At 37.3% G+C, this 19,171-nt stretch overlaps 1 protein-coding gene across 1 annotated transcript; it reads left to right on the top strand.

The window, feature by feature from the left end:
• Positions 1 to 5,498: 5,498 nt before the first annotated feature.
• LOC131370475 (nucleolar protein dao-5-like) lies at positions 5,499 to 18,028 on the top strand. The gene is made up of 30 exons (XM_058417820.1): positions 5,499 to 5,728; positions 6,644 to 6,740; positions 6,820 to 6,896; positions 7,231 to 7,376; positions 7,930 to 8,004; positions 8,163 to 8,256; positions 8,402 to 8,530; positions 8,701 to 8,819; positions 9,000 to 9,066; positions 9,345 to 9,405; positions 9,486 to 9,571; positions 9,740 to 9,836; positions 9,917 to 9,993; positions 11,568 to 11,701; positions 11,800 to 11,905; positions 12,076 to 12,194; positions 12,375 to 12,441; positions 12,674 to 12,734; positions 12,815 to 12,900; positions 13,068 to 13,164; positions 13,245 to 13,321; positions 14,557 to 14,690; positions 14,789 to 14,894; positions 15,065 to 15,183; positions 15,395 to 15,461; positions 15,907 to 16,043; positions 16,142 to 16,247; positions 16,418 to 16,536; positions 16,748 to 16,814; positions 18,023 to 18,028. Exons 1-30 carry the CDS (start codon positions 5,726 to 5,728, stop codon positions 18,026 to 18,028), a joined length of 2,736 nt encoding a protein of 911 aa, XP_058273803.1. The 5' UTR covers positions 5,499 to 5,725.
• Positions 18,029 to 19,171: the final 1,143 nt, after the last annotated feature.

The following is a 19,171-nucleotide window of genomic DNA, read 5'->3' as shown; positions in this document are numbered from 1 at the left end:
GACAAACGTCCTGTGCAACAAGTGATTTATTTTACATTTTCAGGTACAGCGGTTAGTTTGAGATAAAAGTTTATTTAACAGAGGAAATCGAGTCTCACATTATTTAAATTTTATTCACACACAAAACAGAACATTTTTGACTTTATAAAATGATTCTCTCTAGTCTTGGTGATCGGCCCCTTTTAAACAATAAAGAAAGTAAGGCATCATTTTTATATACATAGATTAATAGCCTTCTATTTTAGCCTTCTAATTTATCATTATAATCAACTTCATTATTTCCTGGATTTTGTATCACCATAGTCTCTAAATGTACATAAATGCAGGAAATGGGATTCAAATCAAAAACATTTTCCCCCATTTTGAGAAATAGCTTTTGAATTGAAATTAAGGAATTCACTATAACCCCCATTTATTTATTTGCCAAAGCAAGTAAGCACAAGTTTTTTTCTTAGACCACTAATAAACATTAGCTCTTTCTTTCTTTCTTTCTTTCTTTCTTTCTTTCTTTCAGTTTTACATGCAGCAGAAGCTGAACTGTATCGACTGTAAGGGCTACAAGGCCAGAGATAAAGACATGGTATGTTGTTTATGAACATAGTCTACTAATAGCACAATTTCACAATGATGAACCTAATTGTGGTTTAATGCAGTAGTGACAAACGTGACAATCTAACACACATATTTAGAAACCAGACTGTATTTGATTTGAAAGACTCCAAATAGAGCTAGTCTGTTAGTTCACTAGGGGGTAAAATAGAGCAATAAACTTGGGGTCATAAACATGGCTACTAGTAAAATGGCTAATGATTACTTTCTTCATTCAGCAAGCGAAAATATTTACATTATCCCAGGTAAATTCATTTACATATTCAGAAGGTAGTGCTTCAGTATTGTACTCAATATACAGTCCAATTGTGTATTCAGTATTTTTTAGTTAAATGTCAAAAAATATCTGTCTATCTATCCATCCATTATGGACTAAATGTAATGTGGCCCCTTACCAGATTATTATTAATTTGTGGGTAATAATTCAAAATGTCTGAACACTGAATTTAGTTCATGGATAAGATATAATGTAGCAGTAAAATGATCAGGTATTATGATGATGATGATTATTATTGTATTATAAACGTCCAGCAGCAGGTAATTAGTTGCATCATCATTAAAGCAATCACTATGTTCTGTTTTACTCACTTTTTCATCTGATTGAGTTCCTCATGTTTAATTCTCACAGCCGGATGAAAACTATCATCATCATTAACCTGCAGTTCAGCTGGAAGCCAACGGGCAGCTCCTTCATCGGCGTCAGCCCTGAGTTTGAGGTGGGTCTTTTCACTATTATATTCCTGAAGAGCAACAAGCGTGTTACCAACACCCAAAGTACTTGCTGGAGATTGTGGTTTATTCAGAATTATTCAGAAAATTATATTCAGAAAACAGTGCCCTTACATTACAACTGTAATCATTTACATGATAAATGGAATGTGATACCTAAGTGCATTTACAGATTGCCTCTGAAGAACCAAAACCATTGTTCATATATATATATAAAGTATATATATATATATACTTTATTTTCTATTTTCTATTTTTATACTTTTAAGATACTCTAGTTTTACTTTTATCTTTATTTTTTATGGATCTCTTTCTCAAATAATTTTATAAATGTTCACATTCCGGACAGTCGTGAAAAAACATTTCACTGCATGTCGTACTGTGTATGTATATGTATGTGACAAATAAAATTTGAATTTGAATTTGAGGTATTTGGCTAGAGAATCAACAACACATTGCATTGTGAGTAACTCCACAGATTATAGTGAACTCAGAAATACTATTACTATAAATGTCTTCATGTCTTCAGTTCTCACAGTGAAGTTAAGGTTTGTTGAGAGTTTGAGTGTTGAGAATTTTTTGTCTCTATTTTTCTAGTTATAGTTAGCAGTGTTGCATTAAGTTACTGAAGAGTTAACTCTCAGGGCCAGTCCCAAGCCTGGATAAAATGGAAGGGGTTGCATCAGGAAGGGCATCTGGTGTAAAACCAGTGCCAAATTGAAACATGTGGACCAAATGATCTGCAGTGGCAACCCCAAACAGGGAGCAGACGAAAGAATGACAACAACAACAACAGTTAGTGAAGTTGCATTAAATGTTTTGGAATTGATTGATTTATTTATTTTACACATTTAACTGCTAATAGATTATAATAGCTTTCTTAGATTGCACTAACCTACAAAAACACTTTATACTGGGTTAAATTCACTGTGATACTGTGCACACTGCTGGTGATATTCTGTCAGCTGCTGGGATGCTTTTTCAGTGGCTATGAAATCATAAAATTAAAAAATTAACTTGAAAGCAAAGCTAAATATATTTTAAAATATATTTAAATAGGCAGTATAAGCAAAGAAAGAAAAAAGAAAGCTGAGCAGAGAAAATGTACTTTCAAGAAGTGGATGAAGTCTACAAACTCAACTACTGTTGCAAGTTTTGATGATAAGTTTAGTCAGCAAACCCGTTGTGTTGAATCAATTAACTCGACTCATTAATATGCTGATTATGTGAATTTGATTTATTTATAAAATGATTTATTGCAAAATATGACTGACATTGAGATTTTTTTAAAACGTCACACAAATAATAATAAGATGTGCAAATAATATAACACGAGTAGCTCCTGGCCACCTTCATTTTGTCAAAGACTGGAGACTCCTGAATTAAACTCTTACAGATCATCAAAATATGAACATATAACATGTATTCCACCTTTATCAAAATTAAAAGAAATAAGACTTGGAAGGGAACAGAAATACAACTAGATATTACAACACAACGGTTAAATATGGTACTGAATCAACATTAGAGAGGTTAAATGGTTGCCTAAAACACAGACAATAAATACGAGGTTTTAATTACTTCAATGTAAATGGTTAATAAGAAAGTACAGAACTCCTGTTAAACTTCATCATCTCTGCTAATATTCCAGATGTGTGTGCTAAATGTTTGGATTAGAAAGGTACAGTGTATCACTGTTGTTGGGAATGTCCAGAAATTCAAAATTTCTAGAAAGAAATTATAAAATGTTTGCCAGATACATTTAACACTAAAATTCCCTTGGATGTTAAACTCTGTGTTCCTAGAATACATTCAATGGACTTTATACAAACACTGAAACTGAGTAAACTTCTAGACTCCTGATGTCTCCAAGCCAGTAGAGTATAGTGATTGCATTGTGCTGGAAGAGTATGAAGATGCCATCTTTGAGAATGTGGATAAGGGAGATATCGAACTGTATTGGGTTGGAAAGACTAACTTACATTGCTAAGGGCAAGCAGAAAGTTCTGTTCAGCTCTGGGAACCCTACATAAGCAGTATTATTATTATTATTATTATTATTATTATTATTATATTGTATTGTATTTTGTTTTGTTTTATCTTGTTTTATTGTTGTTGATTTGTTTCATTCGAGTCATGCAAGTGTGATCAGTAGGAGATGTGCAGGGTGGTTGTTTCCAAGGTATGATGAGGTATGATGTCTGTATGATGAGGTGTGATGGAAGAAAAATATGACAGTGAACATATAAACATATTGAAAAATAAAAAACATACTGCTGTAATCATAAAAACTGAGCTGATCCTGAGACTCTTATTCACAATATGCTCATACCAGTGATGTTAGGTAAGCTTTGTGCTCAAAATATATTTACAAATATATGTGAATTCATTGGAGTTGGAATTAGAGGTAAGCAGTGGTAGATTCAAGCACAACTTCCTTCAGGCTATCTTCCTATGGTAAATGATCCACTCTGAAATATAGTTTTGTAGATCACTTTTATAACTGAATATCAGGGTAATAGCTAGAAACAGATGCATTTGAGCACTTAGTGTCACCAGCATTTGTTTCACCCCTGTGGATTTTCGACATAAATACACAGATATCTCCATTCACACAGACAATTAGCATACTTTCTACAACACTGATCAAAGTTCTGGTAGTTGGCTACCAAATGTTGAGCAACTGAACGTTTCATCCATATATTAAAATTCATTTTTCATTTTTTTTTCATTCTTCTTTGGTATTAGAAAAAAAGTATTTTTGGTATTTACATTGATTATTATCACCTATTTAGTAGCATATTTCGAATATATTCAATTGCTGCAAATTTTCACCACCTTTATGTATTTCACTGGATACTGGTCAGTGTTGTGGTAAATGTGATGATTGATTTCTTGAATGGAGGCAACTGTATTTTGGTTTCAGGTCAACAGACATAAAATAAATGCTTATGATGACTTACAGCTGAAATGTGTCTCTTTCATTCATCAATCATGAAAGTGGCCTGCAAAACTATATTAAAGGGTGCCATCTTCAATGTGTAGTTCATCGGAGCAAAGTTGAACAACTTTGAACCACTTTTTGAAGAACTAGAAGGCTGTTTATCTCTGTGTAGGCAACATGCTCAAACACTGTAGCAATCTAACATTTGCTTTGGGTATGTTTTCTGGCTGCAGAGAGGATCATGTCAGCTTGGAGTCCTCAAGATAAACTAGTGACAGTATGTACTAGTGTATTCACATAAGTCTGGACTCAGTGACTAATTCCTCTTGTTCAACCAGGGCAAATTAGCCCTGATACATAATGTTTATTTTGTGAAATTTTAATGTGCATGAAAGACCCATAAATGTGACTTTTTTTGTCATTTCACGGAATTTAAGGGGGGGGGGGGGTTGATGGCTCAGACCCCAATGAGGGTAAAAAATAAAAAATAAATAAAATAAAATAAAATAAACGTTTTACTAACACGATAGGATGGTAAATTTATTGCAGCATTCTATTGTATTGCACATGTGCGCGCGCGCACACACACACGTCCTCTGATCCTTGCCGCGGTCTGCGGATTGAAGAACGCGCTGAAAGACGGGGAAGAGCCGAAGTCTGCCGCCGTTTTCATATGAAATTTAAAGGGGACTGAGGCGATCACGAATTTGTGTAGAGTTTATGGAGGCTTATGGGGGCTGAGTAGAAATGTTAGGGGGGGGCTAAAGCCCCCCAAAATGCCTAGCGACGCCCACGTCATCAGAATCAGAACGAGAATTTACAACGTTAGCAACGTCAGAGCGACAAACACACCTGCGTTGACCACACGAAGATCACGAAGTTTTATCAAGTGACCTCGTTTTTGAATGCGTAAAGTATTTATAAATATACAAATATAACTTCTATATACGATTCTATAAAGGATTATAGTTTACCTCGACAGCTGAAATGCCCTTTTTCAAGAAGCTGCAAGCTAAGAGGTGGAACTTGAAGTTCAGCACCTATAAGAAAATCCAGTCTGAGGACTATGAGGTAAAAAACGATTTTTAATTAAAGTTCTTTCTTATTTTTATACTTGATCCAAACGCTGCTGTGAGAGATGTTGTCCTTTTCTGTGTGTATGTAACGCGCTGAGTTAGCATTAACGTATGGGATCGCTCCAATTCAAGTTGCAGCAGTAATCAGACAGCACTTCACATCTCGAGCTGTATTCTACTGGACACAGCGTTACTTATTTAAAGAACACAACTTAAATAAGCAAACAGAAATGAAAATAAAAACACTGGACATCCGGCACACATGCGGTACTCGAGGCTCAAGTGACTGCAGACTGTTCACAACAAAAACAAAAACAGCTTGCTGATCTTAAAGGAGCCACATCTTATTTCACTCGTTACATGTGAAATGGTCAGTAATGAATCAGTGGTTTATTTCATGTATGTATGCCATTTCGTGTTATTGCTTAACTAGCCTGCTATAGTGAGTACTTAAGCATCGCCTAGTCACGTGATTGTCACATGATCTCACTGCATTCAGAGAGCTGTTGTGGTCAGTCAGTATGTCAGATTGCTATCTTTACTGATTTTGGTAGACCAGTTGAAAATGTTGACTTTTAAAATATTGGTGTAAATGAGGAAGTATCATACTCTCTGGATCAGTGAGGAGTTCCAGATAAGAAGGTTGTAAAGTGGGCATCTCTTGGACCTGAAAGTTGTATAAACATTATATACATATGAATGTGAAGATTTTATGGCTTATTATGACAAAGCATGAGAAATCTTAGATATATTTTGTATACTGAAAAAAATTGTGTCCAAAATATCCAATATCACCTTTACAAAAGCTTGAGTCGCCACTGGCTAGTAAATGTTTTATTTTACTCGCCAGACTTTTTACATGAAATGCATGAACTGCAACTGAAGAAAATAATAATAAATTAAACAAAACATACTTTATCTGTCTGAATTATTCTTTATGGTTGCATGTGGCTTTGCAAATTCTTCACAAACTGTCTTAAGTTCTCTGTGGCTCTGTGGGCTATCAAATGCAGTGTCATTTACACGACTCACAAAGCTCACCTCTTTCAAACTGTTTGTTTCATCTCCCTTTCTACAGTTGACAGTATAGACCTGATAAATGGTACATACTGTATGAGTAATAGCAGATACTTTAGATATTACGAAGCTTGTATCTACTGAAATTCACATAGTGTATTCATTTGTTAATGTTAGTTTTAGTTTGGCTCTAACACGTAAATAAGTATTGGTCTTTTATGTTTACTGCAGTGTGACATTTAAAAACATGTCTGTGTGACGTTTTCAGCCTGAGCTTCTTGATAACCAGCCCTACGACGAGACTCTGGACATCAGCAACTCAGAAGAGCTGGCCAGTTTGGACACACGTACTCCACGGCAAGCAGGTCAGCTGAGGCTCTTAATGCTGTACATTTCAATGCTAAACATTTCCAGCATTGCTAAAGTATATTGTTATGTTTCCAGTCTTAAGGAACACAAGCCTACAGCAGCTGAATTACATGGCCAGTAGTGGCAATGATGAGTCTGAAGACAGTATCAAGGTAAATGAGTCTGCTATAAGCTGCAGGAGATCGCATAAAAGAAAAAAAAATGCCAATAATATGATACCAACATCAGAGTTTGAGTGTCATCGTATACTGATTTGATCCAGACATTCCTTTAGTACCCAGGCAAACTTTCTGCAAGCCTTAAGAAAATTGCTTTCGTATGTGTTCTTCATTATCCTGCTTGACCTGTCATTTTTTACTGCACACATTCATCACATTAAACGATTTTAGGCTTGTATCGACCCTTGTACAAAGATTCTGAGATTTAAAGCATTGAGTGTGAATGGATAAAATGAACCTTCTTTTAATTCATGGTGAAATTTCACAGCAAAAAAAGACAGGACCACCTGCTAGACCATGTGAACCAGCTGAAACTGATGATGAGGATTATGATGAAGAGGATGATGATGAAGAGGATTCTGATGACACAGAGTCAGATGAAGATGATGGGGAGCCAAGACCAGCTCCAGAAGGGTAGGAACAGTGAAGGAAACAACATAAGTCAGTAACTCCTTGCCTGCCATCAGATTTAACTGTAATTTGTTTTTTTCCCCATAAAAGCTTCACCATAAAGGCAGGTGATTTGTGGTGTTTTGTACAGATTATGATTAGTATTAAACATTCAGGCTAACATCTGGCTTTGAAAATGTTGAAGTTTAGAGGTATATTGATATCCTGCACCTTTTCAGAGAGTGATTTTCTTTAGAAGGCCACAGGGCCTCACCTGTTGGAGCCAAAAAAATGACAGATAATACAGATGAATGAGATAAAATTACAACAGCTCTCACTCACCGTCATTTAAAGTACTAGCTGGAGAATGATGTTTTTGAGGGCTTGTCGGTGCCATGCCTCAGAGAGAGAAACCATATGATTCCTTAACAAAGCTATAAGGATATAGAACGGTTTGTTTTTAATAGACCTTGTATGCAGTGGGTTTAGAAATTAATCAGATTGTGATATAGATGTAAAATGAAACTGGAGCATAGGATCTGCAGTCATCATTGTGTGGGGGTATGTCTCCCTACAGGGCATATGATCCATCAGATTATGACCATCTCCATGTCTCATCAGATATAAAAGACATTTTCCAGTTCATCACACGGTAAGCTGTGCGAATGTTCCTACACAGTTCGACATAAACCATAGACATTGTGGTTCTGAAGTGATGGAACATTACTTAAACATTGAAATGCATGTTCAAACATTTTTCTTATAATCTTAACATGAAAATGGATTAATATAAATGTTTCTTCCTTTCAGATACACACCTCAGAACATTGAACTGGATCATAAGCTGAAGCCTTTTATTCCAGACTTCATTCCAGCTGTAGGCGACATTGATGCTTTCCTTAAAGTAAGTGGATACTACTACTATTACTACTACTACTACTAATGATAATAATAAAATGTAAACATTATATGTTTTACGCCAATGTACTGTTCATGTGGATTAAAAGAAATGTACGAGGATTGCTGTTAAAACTACTGTATGTGTCAAGGTTCCTCGGCCGGATGGGAAGGTGGATGGTCTGGGCTTGGTAGTGTTGGATGAACCATGTGCTAAGCAATCAGACCCAGTGGTGCTCTCCATGGGGCTTTCTGAGAACAGTAAACAGCACAATGTCGCTGTGAGGACACACACACACTCACAAACAGTTCATCTGAAATACAGTGTAGAAATGAATTTCAAACTGTTTGATATATACAGAAGCATTATTTAAAGAAGCTAGTTTGTGTTGTATTGTGCACGTTGATAAGTCTTCATTCCTCACACACACAATAAAAATATCTTTAATAGGAAGTGAAGGTGAAGAGTATCGAGAGTGCACAGAAGAACCCAAAAGCTATTGATGACTGGATAGATAGCGTCAGTGAACTCCATCGCTCCAAACCTCCAGCCACAGTACTTTACACCAGGTACAAACACTAGCACACAGTGATTTACAGCTTGCAGTAACACACTATAAATTATAACAAACATTCACTTACAGTACACACAATACAGGATACATAAGCTTGAACAAACACTGTCCCACAACAAACAAAATTTCAATCTATAACTCAAGAAAGAAAGTAATGCCTTAATGTCTTCCTCAGACCCATGCCAGACACTGATACCCTGATGCAAGAATGGCCACCTGAGTTTGAAGAGCTTTTTGGCAAGGTTGGTTTTGAAACACTTTCATTAATGTGTGAAACCTAATTCCATGTATATTGTTTACATGAATGAAAGATCCAAGACTGTCAGCTTACAAATCTTGCCAGTCCACACTAGTGTCTCACTGTTTTTAAACAAGGATATTTCATGTTTATGAAGTGTATTTTTCAGTAACATCACACAAAATGAATGTACAGTAGAATCAGTCTCTCTCTCTCTCTCTCTCTCTCTCTCTCTCTCTCTCTCTCTCTCTCTCTCTCTCTCTCTTTCTCTCTCTCTCGCAGCTGAACCTCCCCACAGCAGATATTGACTGTGACCTGGAAGAGTACATCGACACAATTTGCGGTTAGTTAAATTGTCCTTATTTTATTTAATTTTTTTACAATCTGCTTTATAATATAATTTTAATAGATGAATTTCTATAGGTATCTTGGACATTCCAGTATACGAGAGCCGAATCCAGTCTCTCCATGTCCTGTTCTCACTTTATTCTGAAATCAGAAACTTCCAGGTTTGTTTTAATTCTTTGGCTTTCCTGTGCTCCTCTCAACGCACATTTTTTTTTCGTTGCACAAAACTAAGTTAGCTCTCGAGCCAACTGTCAATGTTGTCTAACTGTTAGTAGCGAATGTGTTAGCTGGCTATGCTGTTTAATTTAATTTGTGTGTGACGTTTTCAGCCTGAGCTTATTGCTAAGCCACCCAACAACAAGACTCTGGACATCAATGACTCAGGAGAGGTGGCCAGTTTGTACGCACCTACTCCATGGCAAGCAGGTCAGCTGAGGCTCTTAATGCTGTACGATTTCAATGTGAAACATTTCCAGCATTGCTAAAGTATAGTATTATGTTTCCAGTCTTAAGGAACACAAGCCAACAGCAGCTGAAAAGCATGGCCAATAGTAGCAGTGATGAGTCTGAAGACAGTACCAAGGTAAATGAGTCTGCTATAAACTGCAGGAGATTCACATAAAAGAAAAAATACCAATAATATGATACCAACATCAGAGTTTGAGTGTCATCAGATACAGATTCAATCCAGACATTCCTTTAGTACCCAAGAAAACTCTCTGCAAGCCTTAAGAAAATTGGTTTCGTATGTGTTCTTCATTCTCATGCTTGACCTGTCATTTTTTACTGCACACATTCATCACATAAAACGATTTTAGGCTAGTATCGACCCTTGTACGCCAACTAAACATGATGAAGAGGATGATGAGGAGGAGGAGGAGGATTCTGATGACACAGAGTCAGATGAAGATGATGGGGAGCCAAGACCAGCTCCAGAACGGTAGGAACAGTGATGGAAACAAATTGAAATCCATGTTCAAACATTTTTCATATAATCTAACATGAAAATGGATTAATATAAATGTCTCTTCCTTTCAGATACACACCACAGACCACTGTGATGGACAAACCATGTGCTAAGCAATCAGACCCAACGGTGCTCTCCCCGTGGCTTTCTGAGAACCGTAAACAGCACAATGTCACTGTGAGGACACACACACACTCACGAACAGTTCATCTGAAATACAGTGTAGAAATGAATTTCAAACTCTTTGATATATACAGAAGCATTATTTAAAGAAGCTAGTTTGTATTGTATTGTGCACGTTGATAAGTCCTCATTCTTCACACACACAATAAAAATATCTTTAATAGGAAGTGAAGGTGAAGAGTATCGAAAGTGCACAGAAAAACCCAAAAGCTATTGATGACTGGATAGATAGCATCAGTCAACTCCATCGCTCCAAACCTCCAGCCACAGTACTTTACACCAGGTACAAACACTAGCACACAGTGATTTACAGCTTGCAGTAACACACTATAAATTATAACAAACATTCACTTACAGTACACACAATACTGGATACACAAGCTTGAACAAACACTGTCCCACAACAAACTGGTTCAGCTGGCACAGCTGTTCCGCACGAACAAATTTCAATCTATAACTCAAGAAAGTAAGTAATGCCTTAATGTCTTCCTCAGACCCATGCCAGACATTGATACCCTGATGCAGGAATGGCCACCTGAGTTTGAAGAGCTTTTGGGCAAGGTTGGTTTTGAAACACTTTCATTAATGTGTGAAACCTAATTCCATGTATATTGTTTACGTGAGTGTTTACATGAATGAAATAGTAGCAGTGATGAGTCTGAAGACAGTACCAAGGTAAATGAGTCTGCTATAAGCTGCAGGAGATTCACATAAAAGAAAAAATACTAATAATATCACACCAACATCAGAGTTTGAGTGTCATCAGATACAGATTCAATCCAGACATTCCTTTAGTACCCAAGAAAACTCTCTGCAAGCCTTAAGAAAATTGGTTTCGTATGTGTTCTTCATTCTCATGCTTGACCTGTCATTTTTTACTGCACACATTCATCACATTAAACGATTTTAGGCTAGTATTGACCCTTGTACAAAGATTCTAAGATTTAAAGCATTGAGTGTGAATCGATAAAATGAACCTTCTTTTAAATCATGGTGAAATTTCACAGCAAAAAAAGACAGGACCACCTGCTAGACCATGTGAACCAGCTGAAACTGATGAAGAGGATGATGATGATGAGGATGATTCTGATGACACAGAATCAGATGAAGATTATGGGGCCCCAAGACCAGCTCCAGAACGGTAGGAACAGTGATGGAAACAAATTGAAATCCATGTTCAAACATTTTTCATATAATCTAACATGAAAATGGATTAATATAAATGTCTCTTCCTTTCAGATACACACCACAGACCACTGTGATGGATAAACCATGTGCTAAGCAATCAGACCCAACGGTGCTCTCCCCGTGGCTTTCTGAGAACCGTAAACAGCACAATGTCACTGTGAGGACACACACACACTCACAAACAGTTCATCTGAAATACAGTGTAGAAATGAATTTCAAACTGTTTGATATATACAGAAGCATTATTTAAAGAAGCTAGTTTGTGTTGTATTGTGCACGTTGATAAGTCCTCATTCTTCACACACACAATAAAAATATCTTTAATAGGAAGTGAAGGTGAAGAGTATCAAGAGTGCACAGAAGAACCCAAAAGCTATTGATGACTGGATAGATAGCGTCAGTCAACTCCATCGCTCCAAACCTCCAGCCACAGTACTTTACACCAGGTACAAACACTAGCACACAGTGATTTACAGCTTGCAGTAACACACTATAAATTATAACAAACATTCACTTACAGTACACACAATACAGGATACATAAGCTTGAACAAACACTGTCCCACAACAAACGAAATTTCAATCTATAACTCAAGAAAGTAAGTAATGCCTTAATGTCTTCCTCAGACCCATGCCAGACACTGATACCCTGATGCAAGAATGGCCACCTGAGTTTGAAGAGCTTTTGGGCAAGGTTGGTTTTGAAACACTTTCATTAATGTGTGAAACCTAATTCCATGTATATTGTTTACATGAATGAAAGATCCAAGACTGTCAGCTTACAAATCTTGCCAGTCCACACTAGTGTCTCACTGTTTTTAAACAAGGATATTTTATGTTTATGAAGTGTATTTTTCAGTAACATCACACAAAATGATTGTACAGTAGAATCAATCTCTCTCTCTCTCTCTCTCTCTCTCTCGCAGCTGAACCTCCCCACAGCAGATATTGACTGTGACCTGGAAGAGTACATCGACACAATTTGCGGTTAGTTAAACTGTCTTTATTTTATTTTATTTTTTTACGATCTGCTTTATAATATAATTTTAATAGATGAATTTCTATAGGTATCTTGGACATTCCAGTATACGAGAGCCGAATCCAGTCTCTCCATGTCCTGTTCTCACTTTATTCTGAAATCAGAAACTTCCAGGTTTGTTTTAATTCTTTGGCTTTCCTGTGCTCCTCTCAACGCACATTTTTTTTTGTTGCACAAAACTAAGTTAGCTCTCGAGCCAACTGTCAATGTTGTCTAACTGTTAGTAGCGAATGTGTCAGCTGGCTATGCTGTTTAATTTAATTTTTGTGTGACGTTTTCAGCCTGAGCTTATTGCTAAGCCGCCCAACAACAAGACTCTGGACATCAATGACTCAGGAGAGGTGGCCAGTTTGTACGCACCTACTCCATGGCAAGCAGGTCAGCTGAGGCTCTTAATGCTGTACGATTTCAATGTGAAACATTTCCAGCATTGCTAAAGTATAGTGTTATGTTTCCAGTCTTAAGGAACACAAGCCAACAGCAGCTGAAAAGCATGGCCAATAGTAGCAGTGATGAGTCTGAAGACAGTACCAAGGTAAATGAGTCTGCTATAAACTGCAGGAGATTCACATAAAAGAAAAAATACCAATAATATGATACCAGCATCAGAGTTTGAGTGTCATCAGATACAGATTCAATCCAGACATTCCTTTAGCACCCAAGAAAACTCTCTGCAAACCTTAAGAAAATTGGTTTCGTATGTGTTCTTCATTCTCATGTTTGACCTGTCATTTTTTACTGCACACATTAACCACATTAAATGATTTTAGGCTAGTATTGACCCTTGTACAAACATTCTAAGATTTAAAGCATTGAGTGTGAATGGATAAAATGAACCTTCTTTTAATTCATGGTGAAATTTCACAGCAAAAAAAGACAGGACCACCTGCTAGACCATGTGAACCAGCTGAAACTGATGAAGAGGATGAGGAGGAGGAGGAGGATGATTCTGATGACACAGAGTCAGATGAAGATGAAGATGACTGGATAGATAGCATCAGTCAACTCCATCGCTCCAAACCTCCAGCCACAGTACTTTACACCAGGTACAAACACTAGCACACAGTGATTTACAGCTTGCAGTAACACACTATAAATTATAACAAACATTCACTTACAGTACACACAATACTGGATACACAAGCTTGAACAAACGCTGTCCCACAACAAACTGGTTCAGCTGGCACAGCTGTTCCACACAAACAAATTTCAATCTATAACTCAAGAAAGTAAGTAATGCCTTAATGTCTTCCTCAGACCCATGCCAGACATTGATACCCTGATGCACGAATGGCCACCTGATTTTGAAGAGCTTTTGGGCAAGGTTGGTTTTGAAACACTTTCATTAATGTGTGAAACCTAATTCCATGTATATTGTTTACGTGAGTGTTTACATGAATGAAATAGTAGCAGTGATGAGTCTGAAGACAGTATCAAGGTAAATGAGTCTGCTATAAGCTGCAGGAGATTCGCATGAAACAAAAAATACTAATAATATGATACCAACATCAGAGTTTGAGTGTCATCAGATACAGATTCAATCCAGACATTCCTTTAGTACCCAAGAAAACTCTCTGCAAGCCTTAAGAAAATTGGTTTCGTATGTGTTCTTCATTCTCATGCTTGACCTGTCATTTTTTACTGCACACATTCATCACATTAAACGATTTTAGGCTAGTATTGACCCTTGTACAAAGATTCTAAGATTTAAAGCATTGAGTGTGAATCGATAAAATGAACCTTCTTTTAAATCATGGTGAAATTTCACAGCAAAAAAAGACAGGACCACCTGCTAGACCATGTGAACCAGCTGAAACTGATGAAGAGGATGATGATGATGAGGATGATTCTGATGACACAGAATCAGATGAAGATTATGGGGCCCCAAGACCAGCTCCAGAACGGTAGGAACAGTGATGGAAACAAATTGAAATCCATGTTCAAACATTTTTCATATAATCTAACATGAAAATGGATTAATATAAATGTCTCTTCCTTTCAGATACACAACACAGACCACTGTGATGGACAAACCATGTGCTAAGCAATCAGACCCAACGGTGCTCTCCCCGTGGCTTTCTGAGAACCGTAAACAGCACAATGTCGCTGTGAGGACACACACACACTCACAAACAGTTCATCTGAAATACAGTGTAGAAATGAATTTCAAACTGTTTGATATATACAGAAGCATTATTTAAAGAAGCTAGTTTGTGTTGTATTGTGCACGTTGATAAGTCCTCATTCCTCACACATACAATAAAAATATCTTTAATAGGAAGTGAAGGTGAAGAGTATCAAGAGTGCACAGAAGAACCCAAAAGCTATTGATGACTGGATAGATAGCATCAGTCAACTCCATCGCTCCAAACCTCCAGCCACAGTACTTTACACCAGGTACAAACACTAGCACACAGTGATTTACAGCTTGCAGTAACACACTATAAATTATAACAAACATTCACTTACAGTACACACAATACAGGATACATAAGCTTGAACAAACACTGTCCCACAACAAACTGGTTCAGCTGGCACAGCTGTTCCACACAAACAAATTTCAATCTATAACTCAAGAAAGAAAGTAATGCCTTAATGTCTTCCTCAGACCCATGCCAGACATTGATACCCTGATGCAAGAATGGCCACCTGAGTTTGAAGAGCTTTTGGGCAAGGTTGGTTTTGAAACACTTTCATTAATGTGTGAAACCTAATTCCATGTATATTGTTTACGTGAGTGTTTACATGAATGAAATAGTAGCAGTGATGAGTCTGAAGACAGTACCAAGGTAAATGGGTCTGCTATAAGCTGCAGGAGATTCATATGAAAAAAAAATACTAATAATATGATACCAACATCAGAGTTTGAGTGTCATCAGATACAGAATCAATCCAGACATTCCTTTAGTACCCAAGAAAACTCTCTGCAAGCCTTAAGAAAATTGGTTTTGTATGTGTTCTTCATTCTCATGCTTGACCTGTCATTTTTTACTGCACACATTCATCACATTAAATGATTTTAGGCTAGTATTGACCCTTGTACAAAGATTCTAAGATTTAAAGCATTGAGTGTGAATCGATAAAATGAACCTTCTTTTAATTCATGGTGAAATTTCACAGCAAAAAAAGACAGGACCACCTGCTAGACCATGTGAACCAGCTGAAACTGATGAAGACGATGATGATGATGAGGAGGAGGATTCTGACGAGACAGAGTCAGATGAAGATGATGGGGAGCCAAGAACTGCTCCAGAACGGTAGGAACAGTGATGGAAGCAAATTGAAATCCATGTTCAAACATTTTTCATATAATCTAACATGAAAATGGATTAATATAAATGTCTCTTCCTTTCAGATACACAACACAGACCACTGTGATGGATAAACCATGTGCTAAGCAATCAGACCCAACGGTGCTCTCCCCGTGGCTTTCTGAGAACCGTAAACAGCACAATGTCGCTGTGAGGACACACACACACTCACAAACAGTTCATCTGAAATACAGTGTAGAAATGAATTTCAAACTGTTTGATATATACAGAAGCATTATTTAAAGAAGCTAGTTTGTATTGTATTGTGCACGTTGATAAGTCCTCATTCCTCACACATACAATAAAAATATCTTTAATAGGAAGTGAAGGTGAAGAGTATCAAGAGTGCACAGAAGAACCCAAAAGCTATTGATGACTGGATAGATAGCATCAGTCGACTCCATCGCTCCAAACCTCCAGCCACAGTACTTTACACCAGGTACAAACACTAGCACACAGTGATTTACAGCTTGCAGTAACACACTATAAATTATAACAAACATTCACTTACAGTACACACAATACAGGATACACAAGCTTGAACAAACACTGTCCCACAACAAACTGGTTCAGCTGGCACAGCTGTTCCGCACAAACAAATTTCAATCTATAACTCAAGAAAGTAAGTAATGCCTTAATGTCTTCCTCAGACCCATGCCAGACATTGATAACCTGATGCAGGAATGGCCACCTGATTTTGAAGAGCGTTTGGGCAAGGTTGGTTTTGAAACACTTTCATTAATGTGTGAAACCTAATTCCATGTATATTGTTTACGTGAGTGTTTACATGAATGAAATAGTAGCAGTGATGAGTCTGAAGACAGTACCAAGGTAAATGAGTCTGCTATAAGCTGCAGGAGATTCACATAAAAGAAAAAATACTAATAATATGACACCAACATCAGAGTTTGAGTGTCATCAGATACAGATTCAATCCAGACATTCCCTTAGTACCCAAGAAAACTCTCTGCAAGCCTTAAGAAAATTGGTTTCGTATGTGTTCTTCATTCTCATGCTGTAATTTGTTTTTTACCCCATAAAAGCTTCACCATAAAATAGTTGGACAAATAAATCTAAGGAGATTTATGGTGTTTTGCAAAGCTTATGATTAATATTAAACCTTCAGGCTAATATCTGGCTTTGAAAATGTTGAAGTTTAGAGGTATATTGATATCCTGCACCTTTTCAGAGAGTGATTTTCTTTAGATAGCCACAGGGCCTCACCTATTGGAGCCAAAAACATGACAGATAATACAGATGAATGAGATAAAATCCAACAGCTCTCACTCACCATCATTAAAAGTATTAGCTGGAGAATGACATTTTTGAGGGCTTGTCAGTGCCATGCCTCTGAGAGAGAGAAACCATATGATTCCTTAACAAAGCTATAAGGATATAGAACGGTTTGTTTTTAATAGACCTTGTATGCATGTATATTGTTTACTTGAGTGTTTACATGAATGAAAGATCCAAGACTGTCAGCTTACAAATCTTGCCAGTCCACACTAGTCTCTCACTGTTTTTGGCTTTCCTGTGCTCCTCTCTGAAATGTCAGATTTATCAGTGTGCTGCCTACACAACCCCTGAAACAATTGGTGTATGCAAGGGTTTAATTTTATATGGTGTAAGTTCTTCTTATTGTTTATCTTAACACAGCTTGCAATTACGATACAGTCTGCATTACAATGCTATAATAGCTTTCTACAAATGGTGTAACAACTATTTATGAAGACTAACCTTGTCACATGGCCTTCAGAGCGAACGACTCTAGAATGTTCAGAGGAAATATTTGTAGAAAAAAAATCTGATAAACTACTTCTTTCTTGTGAAATTTTGAAGACTTGAATGTATATTTGTGAAACACCAGTTTTGCATCACAGCTAAGACTACATGACTGAATATTTCTATTATCTTGTTTCCTTTAGCACTAAGAATTTGGCAGAGGCAACCCTCTACGGACAGCTTGAGCATCATTGAGCATGAAATGTATGAACTGCAAATGAACAAAATTATAATAAACAAAAAAACATACTTTATCTGTCTGAATTGTTCTTTATGGTTGCATGTGGCTTTGGTTTGTAGAACCTAGATTCAAATTCTTCACGAACTGTCTTAAGTTCTCTGTGGCTCTTTGGGCTATCAAATGCAAAGTGTCATTTACACGACTCACTAAGCTCACCTCTTTCAAAACCCCAAGAAGTGCCAGCTCCAGTCTGTGACCCATACACTGAATGTCTATCAGTTTTGGATTGTCCACTCTCAGTTTTGCAACAACATCAGCTGTTTGGCCCATGTTCACATTTTTTGTAGTTGTGAGTGTTAGAGCATTTTGCAAACAAAATTACTCATTTTGGCCAGAGAGCTTTAGTTTCAGCCGGTGTTAACTATGTTAAATGTGATGTCATAGTGGACAAAAGCCAAGGGCGTAATTTCCACTGGGGACACTTGTCTATTTATTTATTTTACCATTCCTATGACGTCAGGTCAGCATGACATGACTAATCCATTAGGTGCTAAAGACTTTTTACACCTGCACCATTGAGAGCGTCCTGACGGGTAGCATCACTTCCTGGTTCGGGAACAGCACCATGCAGAACAGACGAGCCCTCCAGAGAGTGGTGCGTTCAGCTGAATGTACCATCCACACCGAGCTCCCTGACCTGCAGGACATCTACAGCAAGCGGTGCCGGATCAGAGCCAGGAAGATTGTGAAGGACCTCAGCCATCCCAACAATGGACTCTTTTCTCTGTTGCATTCAGGGAAACGCTTCCGCTCCATGAAGGCAAACAAACAGAGAATGAGGAGGAGCTTCTTCCCGCAGGCCATTCAGAGTCTGAACCAGGAAACACCTAGAACCTGATATGGATACGGGGACTGTCTCCGCTTTTTTTCAACACTTTTCATCTCGAACATTTGCACAAACAGACACTTTGACACTGGACTGGCACAAGTCACTTTATACAATTATTCCAGCACATGGACACTTTAATGATAAACACTGGATCACCTCAATATATGCATAAACACATACATCCCATCACGTTCATGTCTGCATTTATGTGTATATATGTGT

Source organism: Hemibagrus wyckioides, linkage group LG19 (assembly GCF_019097595.1).
Source record: "Hemibagrus wyckioides isolate EC202008001 linkage group LG19, SWU_Hwy_1.0, whole genome shotgun sequence".
Lineage (NCBI taxonomy): Eukaryota > Metazoa > Chordata > Actinopteri > Siluriformes > Bagridae > Hemibagrus > Hemibagrus wyckioides.
Note: the sequence above shows the minus strand (reverse complement) of the source record. Positions and strands in the feature narration are given on the sequence as shown.

Excerpts from the sequence above, each read along its gene's own strand:
- LOC131370475 (XM_058417820.1), top strand. Across the intron at positions 7,377-7,929 it reads CCAAGACCAGCTCCAGAAGG|GGCATATGATCCATCAGATT; the intron begins GTAGGAACAGTG and ends GTCTCCCTACAG. Across the intron at positions 13,165-13,244 it reads ACCTACTCCATGGCAAGCAG|TCTTAAGGAACACAAGCCAA; the intron begins GTCAGCTGAGGC and ends TTATGTTTCCAG.